The sequence below is a fragment of the Anolis sagrei genome, chromosome 4, assembly GCF_037176765.1.
Source record: "Anolis sagrei isolate rAnoSag1 chromosome 4, rAnoSag1.mat, whole genome shotgun sequence".
Lineage (NCBI taxonomy): Eukaryota > Metazoa > Chordata > Lepidosauria > Squamata > Dactyloidae > Anolis > Anolis sagrei.
In genome coordinates, this window is record NC_090024.1 from 242,456,071 (window position 1) to 242,475,701 (window position 19,631).

Here is a 19,631-nt window from a genome sequence, read left to right on the forward strand (position 1 = left end):
TTAAACCACTAAAAATGATCACAATGGGCAGGGCCAGTTCAAAGATTAAAATTATGGGAGGTGTGGCTTTACTGCATTTTAGGGGTCTACATTGATCACATAATTCAATGTCAAACTGCATTATATGGCAGTATAGATCCAGCCTGAGGCCCCTTCTACACTGCCATATAAAATCCAGATTATCTGCTTTGAACTGGATTATATGGCAGTGTAGATGGGGCCCCTGGTGGTGTAGTGGGTTAAACCACTGAGCTGCTGAACTTGCTGACTGAAAGGTCAGTGGTTCAAATTCAGGGAGCAGCATGAGCTCCCACTGTTAGCCCCAGCTTCTGCCAACCTAACAGTTTGAAAACATGCTAATGTGAGTAGATCAATAGGTACCGCTCTGGTGGGAAGGTAATGGCGTTCCATTAAGTCATGCTGGCCACATGACCTTGGAGGTGTCTATGGACAACGCCGGCTCTTCAGCTTAGAAATGGAGATGAGCACCAATGACCAGAGTCGGACTCAACCAGATAATGTCAGCGGAAAAACTTTATCTTTACCTAGACTCAGATAATCCGGTTCAAAATCAGATAATGTGGATTATCTGCTTTGATAATCTGGATTATATGCAAGAGCAGATGGGACCTTATATCATAACAATTACACTGTGTAACAAGGGTTTTTTCCCCCTGGATAATAAATGTCACTTCCTAATTGGTTCTATCATGAAAACATAGAAAAGGTTTCCTTAACTCCAAAACGTTGCTTTTGTCTCCATATTGAAAAGTTCAAAAATGGCATATTTTCATTAAGGAAAATTACAAATGTAAGGCAATAATAGTACTACCCTTAGCCACAATAAGAAAGTTTCTGAAGTAGAATAATTATTTTCAAAGTAAGTACTGCACAATTAAAATAACACTTTCAAAACTAGGAACATGAACATTTTCCAAATATGGTTACATAGTGTTACAATTTTAAATAGTGGACAAAACTACAAAGTTTCTTTGCAACCTTTTCTCACCATTTGGATAAAGAATTTTGATAACAGGGAGATCGATACATAACATCACAGCAAGATTATCTGACTTGGAGTGCATCTATCTAGACGAGGCATGGGCCAACTTTGGCCCTCCAGGTGTTTTGGATTTCAACTCCCAGCATTCCTAACAGCCTCAGGCTGTTAGGAATGGTGGGAGTTGAAGTCCAAAACACCTGGAGGGCCAAAGTTGGCCCATGTCTGGTTTAAACACTTTATCAATGGGTTGCTGAGAGTTTTTCAAGCTGTTTGCCTGTGTTCTGGTAGCATTCTCTCCAGACATTTCGCCTGCATCTGTGGCTAATGGCATCCTCAGAGGTTTGTGAGGTCTGTTGGAAAGGAGGCATGTGGAGTGTATATATATCTGTGGAATAATGTCCAGGGTGGGAGAAAGAACTCTTGCCTATTTGAGTCAAATGTGAATGTTGCAATTAGCCAGCTTGATTAGCATTGAAATGCCTTGCAACTTCAAAGCCTGACCATTTTTGCCTGGAGTCATCCTCTGTTAGGTAAGTGTTAACTGGCACTTGATTACTACCTTGTAGTAATGCTTGCCATAGATTCAGGTGAAACGTCAGGAGAGAATGCCTCTAGAACATGGCCATATAGCCCGAAAAAACCTACAACAACCCAGTGGCACTTGAATGTTTGCTGTCTGGAGTTCCCCTGTTTCTGAGTGGTAGTCCTTATTTACTGTATACTGTATCTCCATGCATGCAGGCCTTCCAGGTGTTTTGGACGTCAACTCCCACCATTCCTAACAGCCTCGGGTCCTTTTCTTTCGCTTAGGCGGCTGAGGGGGGAAAGGAAGGGGCCTGAGCCTGTTAGGAATGGTGGGAGTTGAAGTGCAAAACACCTGGAGGGCCCAAGCTGGCCCATGACTGATCTAGCCTGTAGAAGGAATAGAGTTTGACACCACTTTAACTGCCATGCTTCAATGTTATTGAATCCTAGGATTTGTAGTTTAGGGAGGTCCTGGAATCCTTAGGCAGAGAAAACGAAAAGAATTGTAAAAATTTGCAACTCTCATGATTCTATAGCCCAGAACCATGGCATCGAACTGCATTAGTTGCATAAAGCAGATGCACAACCCTGACTAATTGCCAACCCATCTGAATTGCCACATAATGCAGTTTGAAACTACATTATATGCTCAGTGCAGACTCCTATAATATAGTTCATATAACCAAGGCCCCTCTGGTGGTGCAGCGGGTTAAACCACTGCTGAACTTGCTAACCGGAAGGTCAGCGGTTCAAATACGGGGAGTGGGATGAGCTCCCACTGTTAGCCCCAGCTTCTGAAAACCTAGCAGTTTGAAAACATGCAAATGTGAGTAGATTAATAGGTACCGCTTCTGCGGGAAGGTAACAGCACTCCATACAGTCATGCTGGTCACATGACCTTGGAGGTGTCTACGGACAATGCTGGCTCTTCAGCTTAGAAATGGAGATGTGGGCCAACCCCCAGTCGGACACGATTTAATGTCAGGGGAAACCTTTACCTTTAACTGCATTATATGGGTAGATGGGGCCTTTTATGGTTTTCATGGTGTCGTAAATTAGTTAAATTAGCCTCCCCGCATAAAGCAGTACCTAAATTTCCTACTTGACAAATGCAACTGTTTTTTGGGCTGCATAGGTCAACAGCAAGCAAGACTACTAATGGTTGGGAGCTCACTCCGATCCAGGCTGGCTTTGAACGCATGACCGCTCGGTCAGTAGTGATTTAATGCAGCTTGCTACTAACTAGCTGCACCACTGCCTGGTCCTGCATTTTATGTGTCTACATTACTGCATTTTATGGGTCTACACTGACCACAGGGTAGATGGGGCCTGTGGCTGGATCTCCAGTGCCATAGAATGCAGTGTAGACTCATACAATGCACTCCAATGCAGTCAGACTCTATTCTACAGCCTACAAATAAAAGAATTCCATAACAATAAAAAAGAATAAACAATATTGACAGCAGGGAGATCAATATAGGGATTGGTAGCAGGAAGGTGTTTCCTTACCCCTGTTGCCCCTGTTACCTTATTCATGCCATTGCCCATGGCCCAAGGTCAGCCAGACGCCTGCGTCTCGGTGAGCAATTCTCTCTTCTTCATCCAAACTCCAAAGGGGAAGGGGCAGCCAAGCAAGGTCACAGGTGAGCTGGGCACCTGCCTTTGAATGCCAGGAGAAACAATTCCTTCTAGGAGAGTCTGGTGTCGAGGGCCAAGCCAAGCAGCAGAACCCTGGCTATGTCACAATGCCAGGCCTGAGTGTCTCTTTCCTTGAAGATGAGCCAATACAGACATGCAAAGCTATATCTCCTCCTGAGTGTACTCTTCTTTTTCCTGGCGGTGTGTGTTTTGCTGGCACGTTGACAGCAGGACAGGGAAAGGGAAGGATATGCCGCTCGCTCCACCTCTTTCGTCAGCTGGCAAGTGACGTGGGAGCACCAACCAAGCCGGGCGGTGCGCCTGACGCATGACACAACAGTTGCTCCAGTGTTCGGAGAACAAGGCCTTTTGTCTCCTTCGGCTTGTGACAAATGAGGATTGTCACAGCACAGCCGGAGGGACATACGGTTTGATGGGCACACAGGAACCCAGCTGGGATGATGGTCGGTGCCTGGACACCCCTAGATTTGAAAGGGAGGGGATTGAGGGACATCCCAGTGTGCGTTGCAGCATAACTGTTCCAGCCTTTAAACAAGGCATGGGCAAATGTTGGCCCTACAGGTGTTTTGGACTTCAACTCCCAGAATTCCTGGAACTGTTAGGAATTGTGAGAGTTTGAGTCCAATGTACCTGGAGGGCAGAAATTTGACCATGCCTGATCTATATCCTGCTCTCCTGACCATAAGAAGAGCCGTTCCAACAGTGGGAGTGTGCTGGATGCTCCTTAAATGATGATGATGATGATGATAATAATAATAATTATTATTATAATTATTAGAAACACCACAAGATGAGTCCACAGCAGACACTCTGCTGGCTGTTGTATTGGATCACACGTCGGACACTTCCCAAGTGTCTAGGACTATGTAATGTATCGGCAGATAATGCGAGCAGAACCCAGTAAGGTGGACTTTTGCAGCTGGCAGATGGTGATCTTGTCAGTGCCGATTGTGTTTAAGTGCAGGCCAAGGTCTTTAGGCACTGCACCCAGTGTGCCGATCACCACTGGGACCTCCTTGACTGGCTTGTGCCAGAGTCTTTGCAGTTCGATCTTCAAATCCTCATATTGTGTCAGCTTTTCCAGTTGTTTCTTGTTAATCCTGCTGTCACTTGGGATTGCAACATCGACACTCCATACTTTGTTTTTTAACATGATCGTGAAGTCAGGAGTGTTGTGCTTTAAATGTCTGTCTGTCTGAATCCAGAAGCCCCACAGTATCTTGACGTGTTCATTCTCTGTAACTTTTTCCAGCTTGTGATCCCACCAATTCTTTTTCCGGCTTGTGATCCCACCAGCCAGGGCTTCCCAGTTCTCAGTGTCTATGCCACAGTTTTTAAGATTGGCTTTAAATCCATCTTTAAATCTCTTTTTCTGTTCACCAACATTATGTTTTCCATTCTTGAGTTAGGAGTAGAGCAACTACTTTGGGAGATGGTGATCGGGCATTCGGACAATATGGCCAGTCCAGCAGAGTTAATTGTGTAGGAGCATTGCTTAGATCCGTGATGGTGAACCTATGACATGCGTGTCAGCACTGACACTCATGGCTATTTTTGATGACACGCAGACACATGCAACTGCATACAAAGAAGTACACCTTATAAGAACCAATCTAATTCCATAAAAGGCTATACAAATTTAACATCTGCACATTTGAGCAGTGTTCACTCCATAACTCAGCATGGATTATACATTTTTCTTATTTAAACTATAAATATAGCAAAATTGTGGTTTTTTTCTTGAAGTGACTCCTCCACTCAAGTTATGCTCAGGTTTTTGGCAAATGTTGACACACCAAGCTCAAAAGGTTGCCCATCACTGGCTTAGATGAACACACGTTCATCTTAAAACATTAATTAAAATACACATATTAAAACATATTTCCAGAAAATACATATTAAAATACACAAAAATAATTCTTTGGGGGCTTTGAAACAAATGCTGGATGGCCATCTTTCAGAGTCACTTTGTGCTTTTCCTGCATGAAGGCAGAAGGGGGTTGGACTGAAGGAGTCTTGTGGTCTCTCCCAACCCTTATGATCTTTTTAATGTTTAGGTAAAATCCCTTTTCCTACAATTTGAATCCACAGCTCCATTGTATCCTAGTCTCCTGCGCAGCAGAAATCAATCTTGCTCCAGAAGCATGTGGTTCACAGGCTGACCCTGCCTGTTCTGCCACATGCATGAAAGTGTCCCTTTGATTCCCTGTGGTCATGACAAAGCACACAGATGGTCCAGAGGAACGTGCGGAAAAGGGGATGCGCCTCCAGCTGTGCTTAAAGCCCCGTCCGACCTCAAATAGCTGCCACTCTCTTTCCAAAGACCAAAGTTTTCAATCAGCTGGCCCTGACCCTTTGAAAAAAGCAGAATTATGGAAACTAGAACTAGAAGAGACCCCAAGGACCCTCCAGTCCAGGCCCTTCCTGCTAGGCAGGAGGACACCATCAAAGCACTCCCGACAGATGGCCATCCTGCCTCTGGTTAAAGAAGGAGACTCCACTAGACTTCAAGATAGCACATTGTAATGTAAAATAATCTATTTATATTAAAATGTATTGTCGAAGGCTTTCATGGCTGGAATCACTAGGTTCTTGTGCGTTTTTTCGGGCTATAGAGCCATGTTCTAGAGGCATTTCTCCTGACGTTTCGCCTGCATCTATGGCAAGCATCCTCAGAGGTAGTGAGGTCTGTTGGAATTAGGACAATGGGTTTATATATCTGTGGAATGGCTGGGGTGGGGCAAGGAGCTCTTCCCTGTTGCAGTTAGGTGTGAATGTTTGGCTGATCACCTTCATTATCAGAATGTTTAGCTGATCACCTTCATTATGATCGCATAGGGAAGCTGATGAGGAAACACAACATACAAACAATCTACAAACCCACCAAGAAAATCCAACAAATGCTTCGTTCAGCAAAGGACAAGAGGGATCCTCTCACCTCTGCAGGAGTCTACCGTGTACCATGCAGCTGTGGACAAGTCTACAGAGGGACCACCAAACACAGCGCCCAGACACGCATCAATGAACATGAAAGGCACTGCAGACTACTTCAACCAGAGAAGTCTGCCATAGCAGAGCACCTGATGAACCAGCCTGGACACAGCATATTATTTGAGAACACAGAAATGCTGGACCACACCAACAACCACCATGTCAGACTACACAGAGAAGCCATTGAAATACACAAGCATGTGGACAATTTCAACAGAAAGGAAGAGACCATGAAAATGAACAAAATCTGGCTACCAGTATTAAAAAATTCTAAAATTATAACAGCAAAACAACAGAGAGGAAAAAAACCAGGCACAGATTAACACCTCCCAGCAACAGATTTTCCCAGGCTCAGGCAGGCCTTCAAATGCTAATGAAGGTGATCAGCTGAAACATTCACACCTAACTCCAGCAGGGAAGAGCTCTTTGCCCCACCCCAGCCATTCCACAGATATATAAACCCATTGTCCTAATTCCAACAGACCTCACACCTCTGAGGATGCTTGCCATAGATGCAGGTGAAACGTCAGGAGAAATGCCTCTAGAACATGGCCCTATAGCCTGAAAAAACCCACAAGAACCTATATTAAAATGCTCTGTTCATTTTGAGTGACATCATAACTCTAAATTCATTAGACAAATTGCCACCAAATTTGGCCACAAGACACCTACTAATCCAAGGAGTGAGTTCCAACAGTGGAACTCATTATGATTATTATTTAAGGAGCATCCAGCACACTCCCGAGAGAGTGAGTTCCAACAGTGGAACTCACTGTCTTGGGAGTGTGCTGGATGCTCCTTAAATAATAATAATAATAATAATAATAATAATAATTATTATTATTATTATTATTTGAAACACAGCAAGATGAGTCCACAGCAGACACTCTGCTGGCTGTTGAATTGGATCACATGTCGGACACTTCTCAAGTGTCTAGGACTGTGTGATGTATCAGCGGATAATGCGAGCAGGTCCCAGTAAGGTGGCCTTTTGCAGCTGGCAGATGGTGATCTTGTCAGTGCCGATTGTGTTTAAGTGCAGCCCAAGCTCTTTAGGCACTGCACCCAGTGTGCTGATCGCCACTGGGACCACCTTTACTAGTTTGTACCAGAGTCTTTGCAGTTCGATCTTCAAATCCTCATATCGTGTCAGCTTTTCCAGATGTTTCTTGTTAATCCTGCTGTCGCATGTTTATTTATTAATTTATTTATATTCTGCTTTATCTTTTCCTCTTCCACACAACCATATTGAGGCCGAATCCAGAACTCCCTGCTTTCAAGCTAATCTGACTTGCAGCAGGGAGTTTCACAGTTCTCCACTGCCAGCTTGGGCCAGCTTCCAGGGAGCATGGCCACAGCAGCAGCTTCAATCAAGAATCTTTCCGTTTGCCTCGTTTTATTCTCCTCTCCTAACATTGTAGCAAATCCCCCCAATAAAGTATCAATTAATTGTAACATTTTCCTCTCTATAGTGTTACTTTGTGTCTTACTGTCTCCAAACTCTTTACTGTATCAACCTTTCCTCTCCCAGGCTGCAGATGGCTGCCAGCCTGCCCGGGATGCGATTTTTGCGTCCTGGGGAGGCCGAAACTGCAATCCTCTGAACTGCAGATATGGAAACCCATTGGGCCCCGTATCCGCGAGTCAACGGATCACTTCAAAATCGGTGCCATTCTTCTCCTGGGGGAATTATAATGGCTATCTCATTTTATTATTATTTTACTGACACAAAAATACAGTACTATTATAATAAACATATTATTATTATTATAAACAGTATTAATGTTATAAACATTGCAATATAACAATACTACTATATTTTATATAATGATACTAATAATGCAATATAATAACAATACAATATAAATATAATAATGTATACTAATATTTTGCTATACTAATAATATATTAGATATTATATATAATACTAATAATATTATACAGTATAATAGATAATACGAATAGTACTACATACTAATAATATATTGTATACTATATATAATATAAATACAAATAATGTAATGTAATATATAATACAATATATTAATATGCTTAGGCGATCCCTCGCTTTCCGAGGTGATTGTCTTCCAGTATTTTTGTGGGTCCATGTGTAGCTGTGGAGCCCTATTCTTGCTCTGCATCTTCTTCCGCAGTGAGGGCATTGGTTTCCAGGTGGAAGGCGGTCCCGGTCGGGGTTGACTTGACACGCCTTCCTCTTGGCACACTTCTCCCTTTCGCCCTCCACTCGTGCCTCCTCAAATTCTGCAGCACTGCTGGTCACAGCTGACCTCCAGCTGGAGCGCTGACAGGCCAGGGCTTCCCAGTTCTCAGTGTCTATGCCAGAGTTTTTAAGGTTGGCTTTGAGCCCATCTTTAAATCTCTTTTCCTGTCCACCAACATTCCGTTTTCCGTTCTTGAGTTCGGAGTAGAGCAACTGCTTTGGGAGACGGTGGTCGGGCATCCGGACAACGTGGCCGGTCCAGCGGAGTTGGTGGCGGAGGACCATCGCTTCAATGCTGGTGGTCTTTGCTTCTTCCAGCACGCTGACATTTGCCCTCCCGTCTTCCCAAGAGATTTGCAAGATTTTCCAGAGGCAGCGCTGATGGAATCATTCCAGGAGTTTCATGTGACATCTGTAGACAGTCCAGGTCTCACAGGCATAGAGCAGCATAGCTCTAGAAACAGATGTCCTGGGTATTAATATTAGGTAAAGGTTGTCCCCTGACATTAAGTCCAGTCATGTCTGACTCTGGGGTGTGGTGCTCATCTCCATTTCTAAGCCGAAGAGCCGGCGTTGTCTGTAGACACCTCCAAGGTCATGTGGCCGGCATGACTGCATGGAGCGCTGTTACCTTCCCACCTGAGCGATACCTATTGATCTACTCACATCTGCATGTTTTCGAACTGCTAGGTTGGCAGAAGCTAGGGCTGACAGCGGAAGCTCACACCGCTCCCCGGAATCGAACCTGCGACCTTTTCGATCAAGAAGCTCAGCAGCTCAGTGCTTTAACCCACTGTGCCACCGGGGGCTCCATTAATATTATATATTAATATATAATATTATATATCAATGTATAATATTATTGTATATACATATAAATATTAATAACATACTGTAATATAATATAATAATCTATAAAAATAATATTAATATATTAAATATAATAGGACTAATAATATATAATTATAATACTATTTAAATATTTATGTATTTGTATATTTGGAGTTGAAGTTCAATTTGCATTATAATGAAGGATTGAAAAATCCCAATAGAATTGTAGGCCCCGCCCACTTTCGAAGCTCCTCCCCTTTAGCAACTCCCCTGAAGCCACGCCTCCAGAAAGCCCCGCCTACTTTCGAAGCTCCTCCTCCATAGGCCACACTTCCTTAAAGCCCTGCCTCCAGAAGGCTCCGCCCACTTTCAAAGCTCCTCCTCCATAGGCTACACTTCCCCGAAGCCACGCCTCCATAAGGCCCCGCCTACTTTCGAAACACCTCAATAGACCGCACTTCCTTAAAGCCCCGCCTCCTAAAGGCCCCGCCCACTTTCAGAGCTCCTCCCCATAGGCCGCACTTCCCCGAAGCGACGCCTCCAAAAGGCCCCGCCCACTTCAAAGCTCCTCCTCCATTGGCCACATTTCTTTGAGGGTACGCCCACTTTGGAAAGCCCTCCCCTTGGAGGCTCCGCCTTCCTTTAGCGCGGCCTGCCCCGGTTGCCATGGAGACGCGAGGCGCCAGAGGCCAGCAAAGGCTGCGAAGGCGGCTCTGGCCTGATCGCCGCCGGAAGGGGCGGGACAAAGGGGCGCCATGGCCAAAAACAAGGTGAATGACGGAGGGGAGAAGGGCCCAAAAGACCTCGGCCCCCTTTTGGAGCAAGACAGGAGGGGAGGGAGAGCAGTGATGACGTCACCGCGTAGCTCTTCTTGTGATTGGCTGCCTGTTCCTGCCTTCTGATTCTTGTTCTATGGATTTGTGTCTCTTCTATTGATTTATATCCCACTTTCTTCTTTTTTTATTAGTATTATATTTATATGCCACCTTCTTCTTCTTATATTTATATGTATCTCTTCCTCTTCTATTATAGCCTTTATTATTATTATTATTATTATATTATTATTATTAATTATTATAATTATATTATATTATTAATTATATTATTATATTATCATTAATGATTATTATTATATTATATTATTAATTATATTATTATATTATTATTATATTTATTTTGGTGCTGTGTTTTTATGCTTTCTATTTATTTTCTATTCTTCTTATTATATTATTATTAATTATTATTATATTGTATTATTTATTATATATTATTATTATTATATTATTATTAATTATATTATTATTATTATTATTAATATATTATTATATTATTATAATATTTATTTTGGTGCTGTGTTTTTATGCCTTCTATTTATTTTCTATTCTTCTTATTATATTATTATTAATTATTATTATATTATTTATTATATATTATTATTATTATATTATTATTAATTATATTATTATTATTAATAATATATTATTATATTATTATAATATTTATTTTGGTGCTGTGTTTTTATGCCTTCTATTTATTTTCTATTCTTCTTATTATTATTATATTATTATTAATTATTATTATTATATTATATTATTTATTATATATTATTATTATTATATTATTATTAATTATATTATTATTATATTATATTATTATATTATTATTATTATATTTATTTTGGTGCTGTGTTTTTATGCCTTCTATTTATTTTCTATTCTTCTTCTTATTATTATATTATTATTAATTATTATATTATATTATATTATTTATTATATTATTATTATATTATATTATTATTATTATTATTATATTTATTTTGGTGCTGTGTTTTTATGCCTTCTATTTATTTTCTATTCTTCTTCTTATTATATTATTATTAATTATTATATTATATTATATTATTTATTATATATTATTATTATTATATTATTATTAATTATATTATTATTATATTATATTATTATATTATTATTATTATATTTATTTTGGTGCTGTGTTTTTATGCCTTCTATTTATTTTTTATTCTTCTTCTTATTATTATATTATTATTAATTATTATATTATATTATATTATTTATTATATTATTATTATATTATATTATTATTATTATATTTATTTTGGTGCTGTGTTTTTATGTCTTCTATTTATTTTCTATTCTTCTTCTTATTATTATATTTATATCCCACCTTCTGATTCTTATATTTATATATTTATATTTTCTCTTCTATTTATTTATAGTTCACTTTCATCTTATTGTTACTAGTATCCTATTTTCTTCCTCTAGTTATTTATTTCCTACTTCCTATTTCTTCTTCTTCTTATATTTAGTTGTATCCAACTTTCTTCTTCTTCTCGTGATTATTATATTTATATATATCCCACTTTCTTCTTTTTTATTATTATTATATTTATATGCCACCTTCTTCTTCTTATACTTATATGTATCTCTTCCTCTTCTATTTATTATATCCTTTATTATTATTATATTTATTTTGGTACTGTGTTTTTATGTCTTCTACTTATTTATAACCCATTTTCTATTGTTATTGTTATTATTATTATATTTATATCCCATCTTCTGATTCTTATATTTATATATTTATACTAGCCGTCCCCTGCCATGCTTTGCTGTGGCCCAGTCTGTTGATCTGGATAATAAAGTAATGAGAAAGTGTTGGTTTCTAATCTATGTAAATTCTTTCTGCTTGTGGGTAAACAGTATTTCTTGCTGTTTCTTTGTCAGTGTTGATGTGGAGAGTGTCTGGTTTGCCCACTCTGGAACATGCAACATATCATAGTCCTTCTTTAGGGGTCCCTTTCAAATCTAGGATACTATATCTCTCTCTGTGTGTGAATCATATCTATCTATATGGCTGGATGGCTCTTTGTCAGGAGGGCTCTGATTACATTTTCTTGTACTGGTGAAGAAAGTTGGACTGGAGGGCCTTAAGTATTATCTGTTGGTCATGGGAGTTCTGTGTAGGAAATTTGCCCCAGTTCTGTCGTTTGTGGGATTCAGAATTATCTTTGATTGTAGGTGAACTATAAATCCCAGTAAGTACAAATCCCAAATGTCAAGATCTATTTCCCCCCAAACTCAATCTGTGTTCATATTTGGGCATATGGAATATTCGTGCCAAGTTTGGTCCAGATCCCTCATTTTTTGAGTCCACAGTGGTCTCTGGATGTAGGTGAACTACAACTCCCAAACTCAAGGTCAATGCCCACCAAACCCTTCTAGTGTTTTCTGTTGGTCATGGGAGTCCTGTATGCCACGTTTGGTTCAATTTATTTGCTATATTTATATACCGCCGTTTCTCAGCCTAGCCGGCGACTCAACGCGGTTTACAACATAATATAATAATCAACAGTATACAGTTAAAAGCATAAAAAACATAAAAAACATAAAAGCACAATTCATACATCAATACCAATCCAGTTCGACTCTTAACTAAAAACATGATCCAGTTCGTCATCCATGTTGCCAGACCTTTAGTCAGTTACCATTCGTTGCATTGGGTTAACCAAATGCCTGCTTAAACATCCAGGTCTTCAATCTTCTTCAATGCCATAATTGGTCGAGTTCAGAATGCTCTTTGATTTTAGGTGAACTATAAATCCCAGCAACTACAACTCCCAAATGACAAAATCAAAAATTTTTGAGTGAAGGGTATACTTTGGGTTGTTAGATGTATGCTGTCCAAATTTGGTATCAATTTGCCCACTAGTTTTTGAGTTCTGTTAATCCCACAAACAAACATTACATTTTTATTTATATAGATTTTCTCTTTTATTTATTTATATTTCACTTTCATCTTATTATTAGTATCCCAATTTCTGTTTTCTTCCTCTAGTTATTTATATCCTACTTCCTATTTCTTCTTCTTATATTTATTTGTATCCATCTTTCTTCTTCTCATGATTATTATATTTATTTATATCTCACTTTCTTGTAATATTTATGTCCCACTTTCATCTCCCTCCATTATTATTATTATTATTATTATTATTATTATTATTATTATACTAGCTTGGGTACGTGGCGTTTATTTAGTTATTTATTTAGAAATTTTGTATACCGGTCTTCTCACCTCCATTGAGGGACTCAGGCCGGTTTCCAACAATATCACAAACAATCATTAAAACATCATATTCCATATTACACTAAAACATTAAAATAGCAAAATACAGTCATATAATTACAATGGTCAGTCGTCACAATAAAATCGTTGTTCATCATCATCCATCCATATCGCAGGATATTGCCTCACTCGTCTAATGCCAGTTTCCAGAGCCAAGTTTTCACCTGTTTTCTAAACGTCAGGATAGAAGGGGCAGTTCTGACCTCCAGTGGAAGGGAGTTCCAGAGCCAAGGGGCCACCACTGAGAAGGCCCTGTCCCTCGTCCCCACCAGACTCACTTGTGAGGCTGGTGGGACCAAGAGCAGGGCCCCTCCAGACGATCTTAACAATCTTGATGGTTCATAGGGGAGAATCCATTCAGACAGGTAAACTGGGCCGGAGTCATTTAGGGATTTATAGGTTAACACCAGCACTTTGAATTGTGCTCGGAAGCTAATTGGCAGCCAGTGGAGCTGGCGCAACAGAGTAGTATGCTCCCTGTACCCCGCTCTTGTTAGTAGTCTGGCTGCCGCTCGTTGGACTAGTTGCCCAGGTTATTTGAAAAAGTCCATTTTTTACTTGTCCAAAATGCATAAGGTTGTGGGTGAACTACAACTCACATCATGCCAGGGTAATCCTGAGATACCCCATCAGTGCTTCAAGTTTTTTATGTTGGGCAAGTTTGCTCTAGATGCATCATCAGTGGGATTCTGTGTGATCTCTGACTATAGGGTGAACTACAAATCCCACTATGATAAGTCAGTCCCCTCAAACCCCTCTAGTAGGTTGAGTTACTCATGGGGGTTCTTGTGTGCTAAGTTTGATCCAGGTCCATCATTGTGGAGTCCCTTGGTGGCACAATGTGTTAAACCCCTGTGCCAGCAGGATTGCTGACCGATATGTCAGCGGTTCAAATCCAGGGAGAGCAGGTTGAGTTCCCTCTGTCAGCTTCAGCTCCCCATGCAGGGACATGAGAGAAGCATCTGGGCGTCCCCTGGGCAACGCCCTTGCAGACAGCCAATTCTCTCACACCAGAAGCAACTTGAAGTTTTTCAAGGCACTCCCTACAGGAAAAATATATAAATTGGTGGAACTCAAAACACAAAAGATAAAGGGTGTTGTGGCTCAGTTTGATTCTGACACTGAACCCTGTGTGTCTTGTGAGCCTTGTGAGCCAGAAGAGGATGATGGGATTCAGATTCCTGGACCTGTTTCTGTGCCTCTCTCAGACAGTGCAGAATCAACAAGTCAGTTCTCAAGGGAAAAGAATGCCAGTGAGTTAGATAACGGCTAGGTGGAGTTGTCTTCGCCTGCTCAGCCTTCCCATGGTGATTTGGACCAAACTGATAAGGAAGAGAGCAGTGAAGATAGTCAATTAATGAGCAGGCAAGAACGCTTAGACTGGAAGGTCAGGAGGAGTTCTCGTTTAGCTAGCAAGAAAGAAGCCAAGTCAGCGAAAGGTCAGCGTAATGCTTTCATGATGGGAAAAGGTATTTAAGCTTCTGGCTGACAAAGAGAAACTGTCAGTTCAATGTGGCTCTTTCCATGAAAGTTTCTATGGATCGATCCTGGCTTTAAGCAGCACACTTTGGGCTTCCTGCATCTTGGTTTTTTGGGTCTTGTGTTTCACTGTTTTGCCATGGACTCTTGCTTGATAGTTGCTTAAAGGATTATGCTTCATGTTTTTCCCTACGGATCTTTGGAACTGAGTTTTTGCATTTAACCTTTGTCTTTGGAACTTTGCATTGCTTACTCTGTGTTTTGACTTTGTTTTTCCTCAATAAACTACAAAATCTACAGCTCTTGTGTGGTGGTGTTTGGGAGCAAGGTGAAGCCTACTCTGAGTTGCAACAAAGGGCACTCCAAGTGTGCTGGTACAGCTGTACCAGAAGCTCCCACTTTATTTGCCTTGTATTAAGTGTTTGATTGCAGCCCAAGGCTTGGGATTCTGCAGAAGGGTGGCTTCCTGTTAAAGTTTGCAGTTATAGGGCAGGCCACCTGTTCATCATCATTAGGTTCTCTAGTCTCGCCCCCTTTTGAGTTTAGAGAAGGGAAGGGAGCCATTTTTTAGTTAGTCTTAGCAAGAATAGCTAATGTACAGGATGTGTCCAGGTCTCCTGTGCAAAAGATTCAACCCTTAAGACTTCCCGGGGGAGAACAGTCTTAAAAGCATCTAAAGATTCCCAAAGGTTCCAGGGAAACAGCCTTACAGCCCCGAGGAATTTCAGAGGGAATAACAGCTTTAAACATCAAGAACTCCAGCTAAGTGACTACAGGCCTACTGGTAGGTCCACTCGGTTTTGAGACGCAGTTCAGCCCGGTAGTGGATTCACATCAGTTAGGTTTAGGTTCACAGTTAGCCTGGGAGGAGCTAGAAAGGGATTTTCCTTTGAAGTAAAGCAAAGAAACAGAAGCCACGAGTTGCTTGAAGCCTGGAAGCATTTGTTTAACCTTTGAAGACAAAAGAAGTTTCTGTTTGATTGTTCATCAATAAAAGACTTTGTTGTATTTAAGCTCAAGCCCTCTAAAGACTGTTTATGGGGGGAAAATCTCTAAGGGCTTCTCTTCGGGGGCCCTGGCTTCCCATTGGGCTCAATTTGCACATCCTGTTTTAAAAGTTTAATTTTAAGCCCAGTGGCGATAGAACATCAAGGGAACCACTGCACTGTAAAATTAATGCAATTTGATACCATTTTAACTAGTATCAAGAAGGCTAAAGACTGTTGAAAACTACAACTCCCAGGATTCCATAGCATTAAACCATGGCAGTTAAAGTGGTGTCAAACTGCATTCATTCCGCGGTGTAGATGCGCTCACTTTCACATACACACTTCCCAATGGGCTGAAAAGGAAGGGGAAAAAATGGCAAGGAAGAAGCAATAGAAATACTATGTCTTCGCCTAAAAGTGTCAGCTGGAGATTAGATGGTTGTTGTGCATTTCATTGCCTCTCTTTGTCAGCTGCAATATTTCACAATTCATTCCCTGTGAGCAAACAAACACATTGCATTTGTGACAGTTGCTTTTCATTCGGTTGTCGCAATCACAGCAACAGAGTCATCTGCAGAGGAAGGCTGCCTCATATGTTCCCAGTTAACAAGGAACGAAACTTTAATACTCATCTACTAGACTAGAATCACATTGGGTTTTCTAGCTGTCGCATCACACTGTTGACTGTTGTTCAGCTTGTGGTCTAATGATGGTGATGAGGATAATGAATTTTATTGTTACCCGCCTCCCCTAAGGGTCCAGGCAGGGTGCAAGACAATCAAAATACATCAACATACGCTATGTATCAAAATTTGAAAAAATGGCTTTTACATTTTAACGTTTAACTCTTATTAGTCTCAACTTTTAAGAGTTGTTTTTTAAATGTTTATTTGTCAAAACGTGAGGTTTTTTGATATGCGATGCCTAATTTGTTGTAATGTACCCCTACTGATTTTGATGTCTAATATGTTATTATTTGATTTATGGTTCATTTATTTGCTTTTTTGGTTGCACTTTACAGCATTGAATGTTTGCCGCTGTATGTTGTGAACTGCCCCGAGTCCACACTGGGGAGACAGAGTGGAATAGAGATAAAGTTTTAGACTTTATTCACACCTAGCTCCAACAGACATGAGTTCTTTGTCCCACCCTGGTCATTCCACAGATATATACAGAGGTGGCCCTAGGTAATTTTCAATGGTAAGCAAACAGTATTTTGGTGCCCCCCCCCCCCCCCAACCAATCATTGATATATATTTTCTGTTTGTCGTGGAAGTTCTGTGTGCCATATTTGGTTCAATTCCATCATTGCTAGAGTTCAGAATGCTCTTATTTTATTTATTTATTTATTTGATACACTTGTATACCGCTAATATCTCAGCCTGTGCGGCGACTCATTGCGGTTTACAACTTGTTAAAATACAATAGTCACTTAAAAATATAAAATAAGATATCAAAATACAAGACATAAAACATACATAGTATGAACATACTTAGTATCGGGCCACCAATACAAGTCGAAAACATCTCATAGTTAAAATCGTAATTCAGTTCGTTATCCTTGGTTGCAAGTCCATGGTCAAAATAACCTTACATCGGAAATTAGTTAAAAACTTGCTCGAACATCCAAGTTTTTAGATTTTTCCGAAATGCCATTAGCGAGGTGGCTGATCTTAGTTCAATAGGGAGGGCATTCCAAAGCCGGGGGGCCACCACAGAAAAGGCCCTATCTCTCGTTCCCGCGAGCCGCACCTGTGAAGCAGGCGGGATGGAGAGAAGGGCTCCTCCTGAAGATCTTAGGGTCCTGGTGGGCTGATAGGCCGAGATACGTTCGGATAGGTATGTAGGGCCAGAACCGTTTAGGGCTTTAAAGGTCAAAACCAGCACTTTGAATTGGGCTCGGTAGCTGATCGGTAGCCAATGGAGCTGGTACAGCAGAGGAGTTGTGTGCTCCCTGCGCCCTGCTCCTGTTAATACCATGGCTGCCGCCCGTTGGACTAGTTGAAGCTTCCGGGCCGTCTTCAAAGGCAACCCCACGTAGAGAGCGTTGCAGTAATCAAGGCGGGATGTAACCAGAGCGTGGATTACCGTGGCCAAGTCAGACTTCCCAAGGTACGGTCGCAGTTGGCGCACGAGTCTTAACTGTGCAAATGCTCCCCTGGTCACCGCCGAAACCTGGGGATCCAGGCTCAGCGATGAGTCCAGGATCACACCCAAACTGCGAACCTGTGTCTTCAGGGGGAGTGCGACCCCGTCTAACACAGGCTGTAACCCTATACCCTGTTCGGCCCTGCGACTGACCAGGAGTACCTCTGTCTTGTCTGGATTTAATTTCAATTTGTTCGCCCCCATCCAGACCGTCACAGCGGCCAAGCACCGGTTCAGGACCTCGACAGCCTCCTTAGTAGCGGGTGGAAAGGAGTGACAGAGCTGGACATCATCTGCGTACAGATGACACCGCACCCCGAAACTCCGGATGATCTCGCCCAGCGGCTTCATGTAGATGTTAAACAACATGGGGGACAATATTGAACCCTGAGGAACCCCACAAAACAACGGTTGTGGGGTAGAACAGGAGTCCCCCAGTAACACCTTCTGAGACCGACCCTCGAGGAATGACCGGAGCCACCGCAAAGCAGTACCTCCGAGGCCCATTCCTGCGAGGCGTCCCAGAAGAATACCGTGGTCGACGGTATCGAAGGCCGCTGAGAGGTCGAGAAGCACCAACAGGGACACACTCCCCCTGTCGAGCTCCCGACGGAGATCATCCACTAAGGCGACCAAGGCTGTCTCGGTACCATGTCCCGGCCTAAAGCCAGACTGCGCCGGATCTAGATAATCCGTGTCTACCAAGAATGCCTGGAGTTGTGAGGCCACCACACGTTCCATGACTTTGCCCAAAAAGGGAAGATTGGAAACAGGCCGATAGTTTACCAATTGAGTGGGGTCCAGTGATGGTTTCTTCAACAGCGGTTTTATCACAGCTTGCTTTAAGCTGGCTGGAAAAATGCCTTCCCGAAGGGAGGCATTAACCACCACCTTAACCCACTCGGCCAATCCCCCTCTGGCCTCCTTTAGAAGCCAGGATGGGCAGGGGTCTAGGATGCATGTAGTAGCTCTCATTCCTCCAAGCACCTTGTCCACATCCTCGGTTTGAACCAATTGAAATGAATCCATCAAAATCGGACAAGCAGATGCTCGTGTTACATCCTCAGAGACTGCCGTTAATGTGGCATCCAGTCCAGAGCGGATCAAAGCGACTTTGTCTGTAAAGAACCGAGCAAAAGCTTCACAGCGAGCTGCCGAGTCATCAGGGCACCCATCCTGGATGGTGGGTTTTAAAAGGCCTCTGACAACCCGGAACAGTTCAGCCGGACGGTTCTTTGCAGACGCAATAGAGGCCGCGAAGAAGGTCTTCTTAGCGGCTCTTATTGCCGCGGCATATGACCTTAAAAAGGACACAAACCGTGTTCGGTTTGGCTCGCTCGGATCCGAACGCCACACGCTCTCTAGTTCCCTCTTCTTTCGCTTCAACACCGCCAGCTCCTCAGTAAACCAAGGGGCTGGTTTAGCTCGGCTACTTGAGAGGGGACGTTCTGGAGCGATCGTGTCTATTGCTCTAGTCATCTCCCCATTCCAGAGAGCGACCAGGGCATCAACAGGATCACCAACCGAGGTGGCGGGGAATTCCCCAAGAGCCATCAGGAATCCCTCCGGATCCATAAGCCTCCTGGGGCGGACCAATTTAATAGGTCCTCCACCTCTGCGGAGGTTAGGGGGTGCAGTAAGT

General features: G+C 41.9%; 2 protein-coding genes across 3 annotated transcripts in view; one reads left to right on the plus strand and one right to left on the minus strand.

Moving 5' to 3' along the window:
- DUSP15 (dual specificity phosphatase 15) overlaps positions 1–3,655 on the minus strand; it is a 23,511-nt gene extending 19,856 nt beyond the window's left edge. The window contains exon 1 of one of the 2 annotated variants that reach the window (XM_060771839.2): positions 3,038–3,655. In XM_060771839.2, coding sequence (XP_060627822.2) covers positions 3,038–3,076 — 39 coding nt within the window. In that variant the 5' untranslated portion in view covers positions 3,077–3,655. The remainder of the gene's footprint in view (positions 1–3,037) is intronic. The other variant, XM_067468282.1, reaches the window with a different exon arrangement.
- A 6,214-nt stretch (positions 3,656–9,869) lies between these two features.
- Positions 9,870–19,631, plus strand: part of TTLL9 (tubulin tyrosine ligase like 9) — a 73,569-nt gene continuing 63,807 nt past the window's right edge. The window contains exon 1 of the mRNA XM_060771835.2: positions 9,870–10,000. Within this exon, the coding sequence (XP_060627818.1) occupies positions 9,986–10,000 (15 nt within the window). The 5' untranslated portion in view covers positions 9,870–9,985. The remainder of the gene's footprint in view (positions 10,001–19,631) is intronic.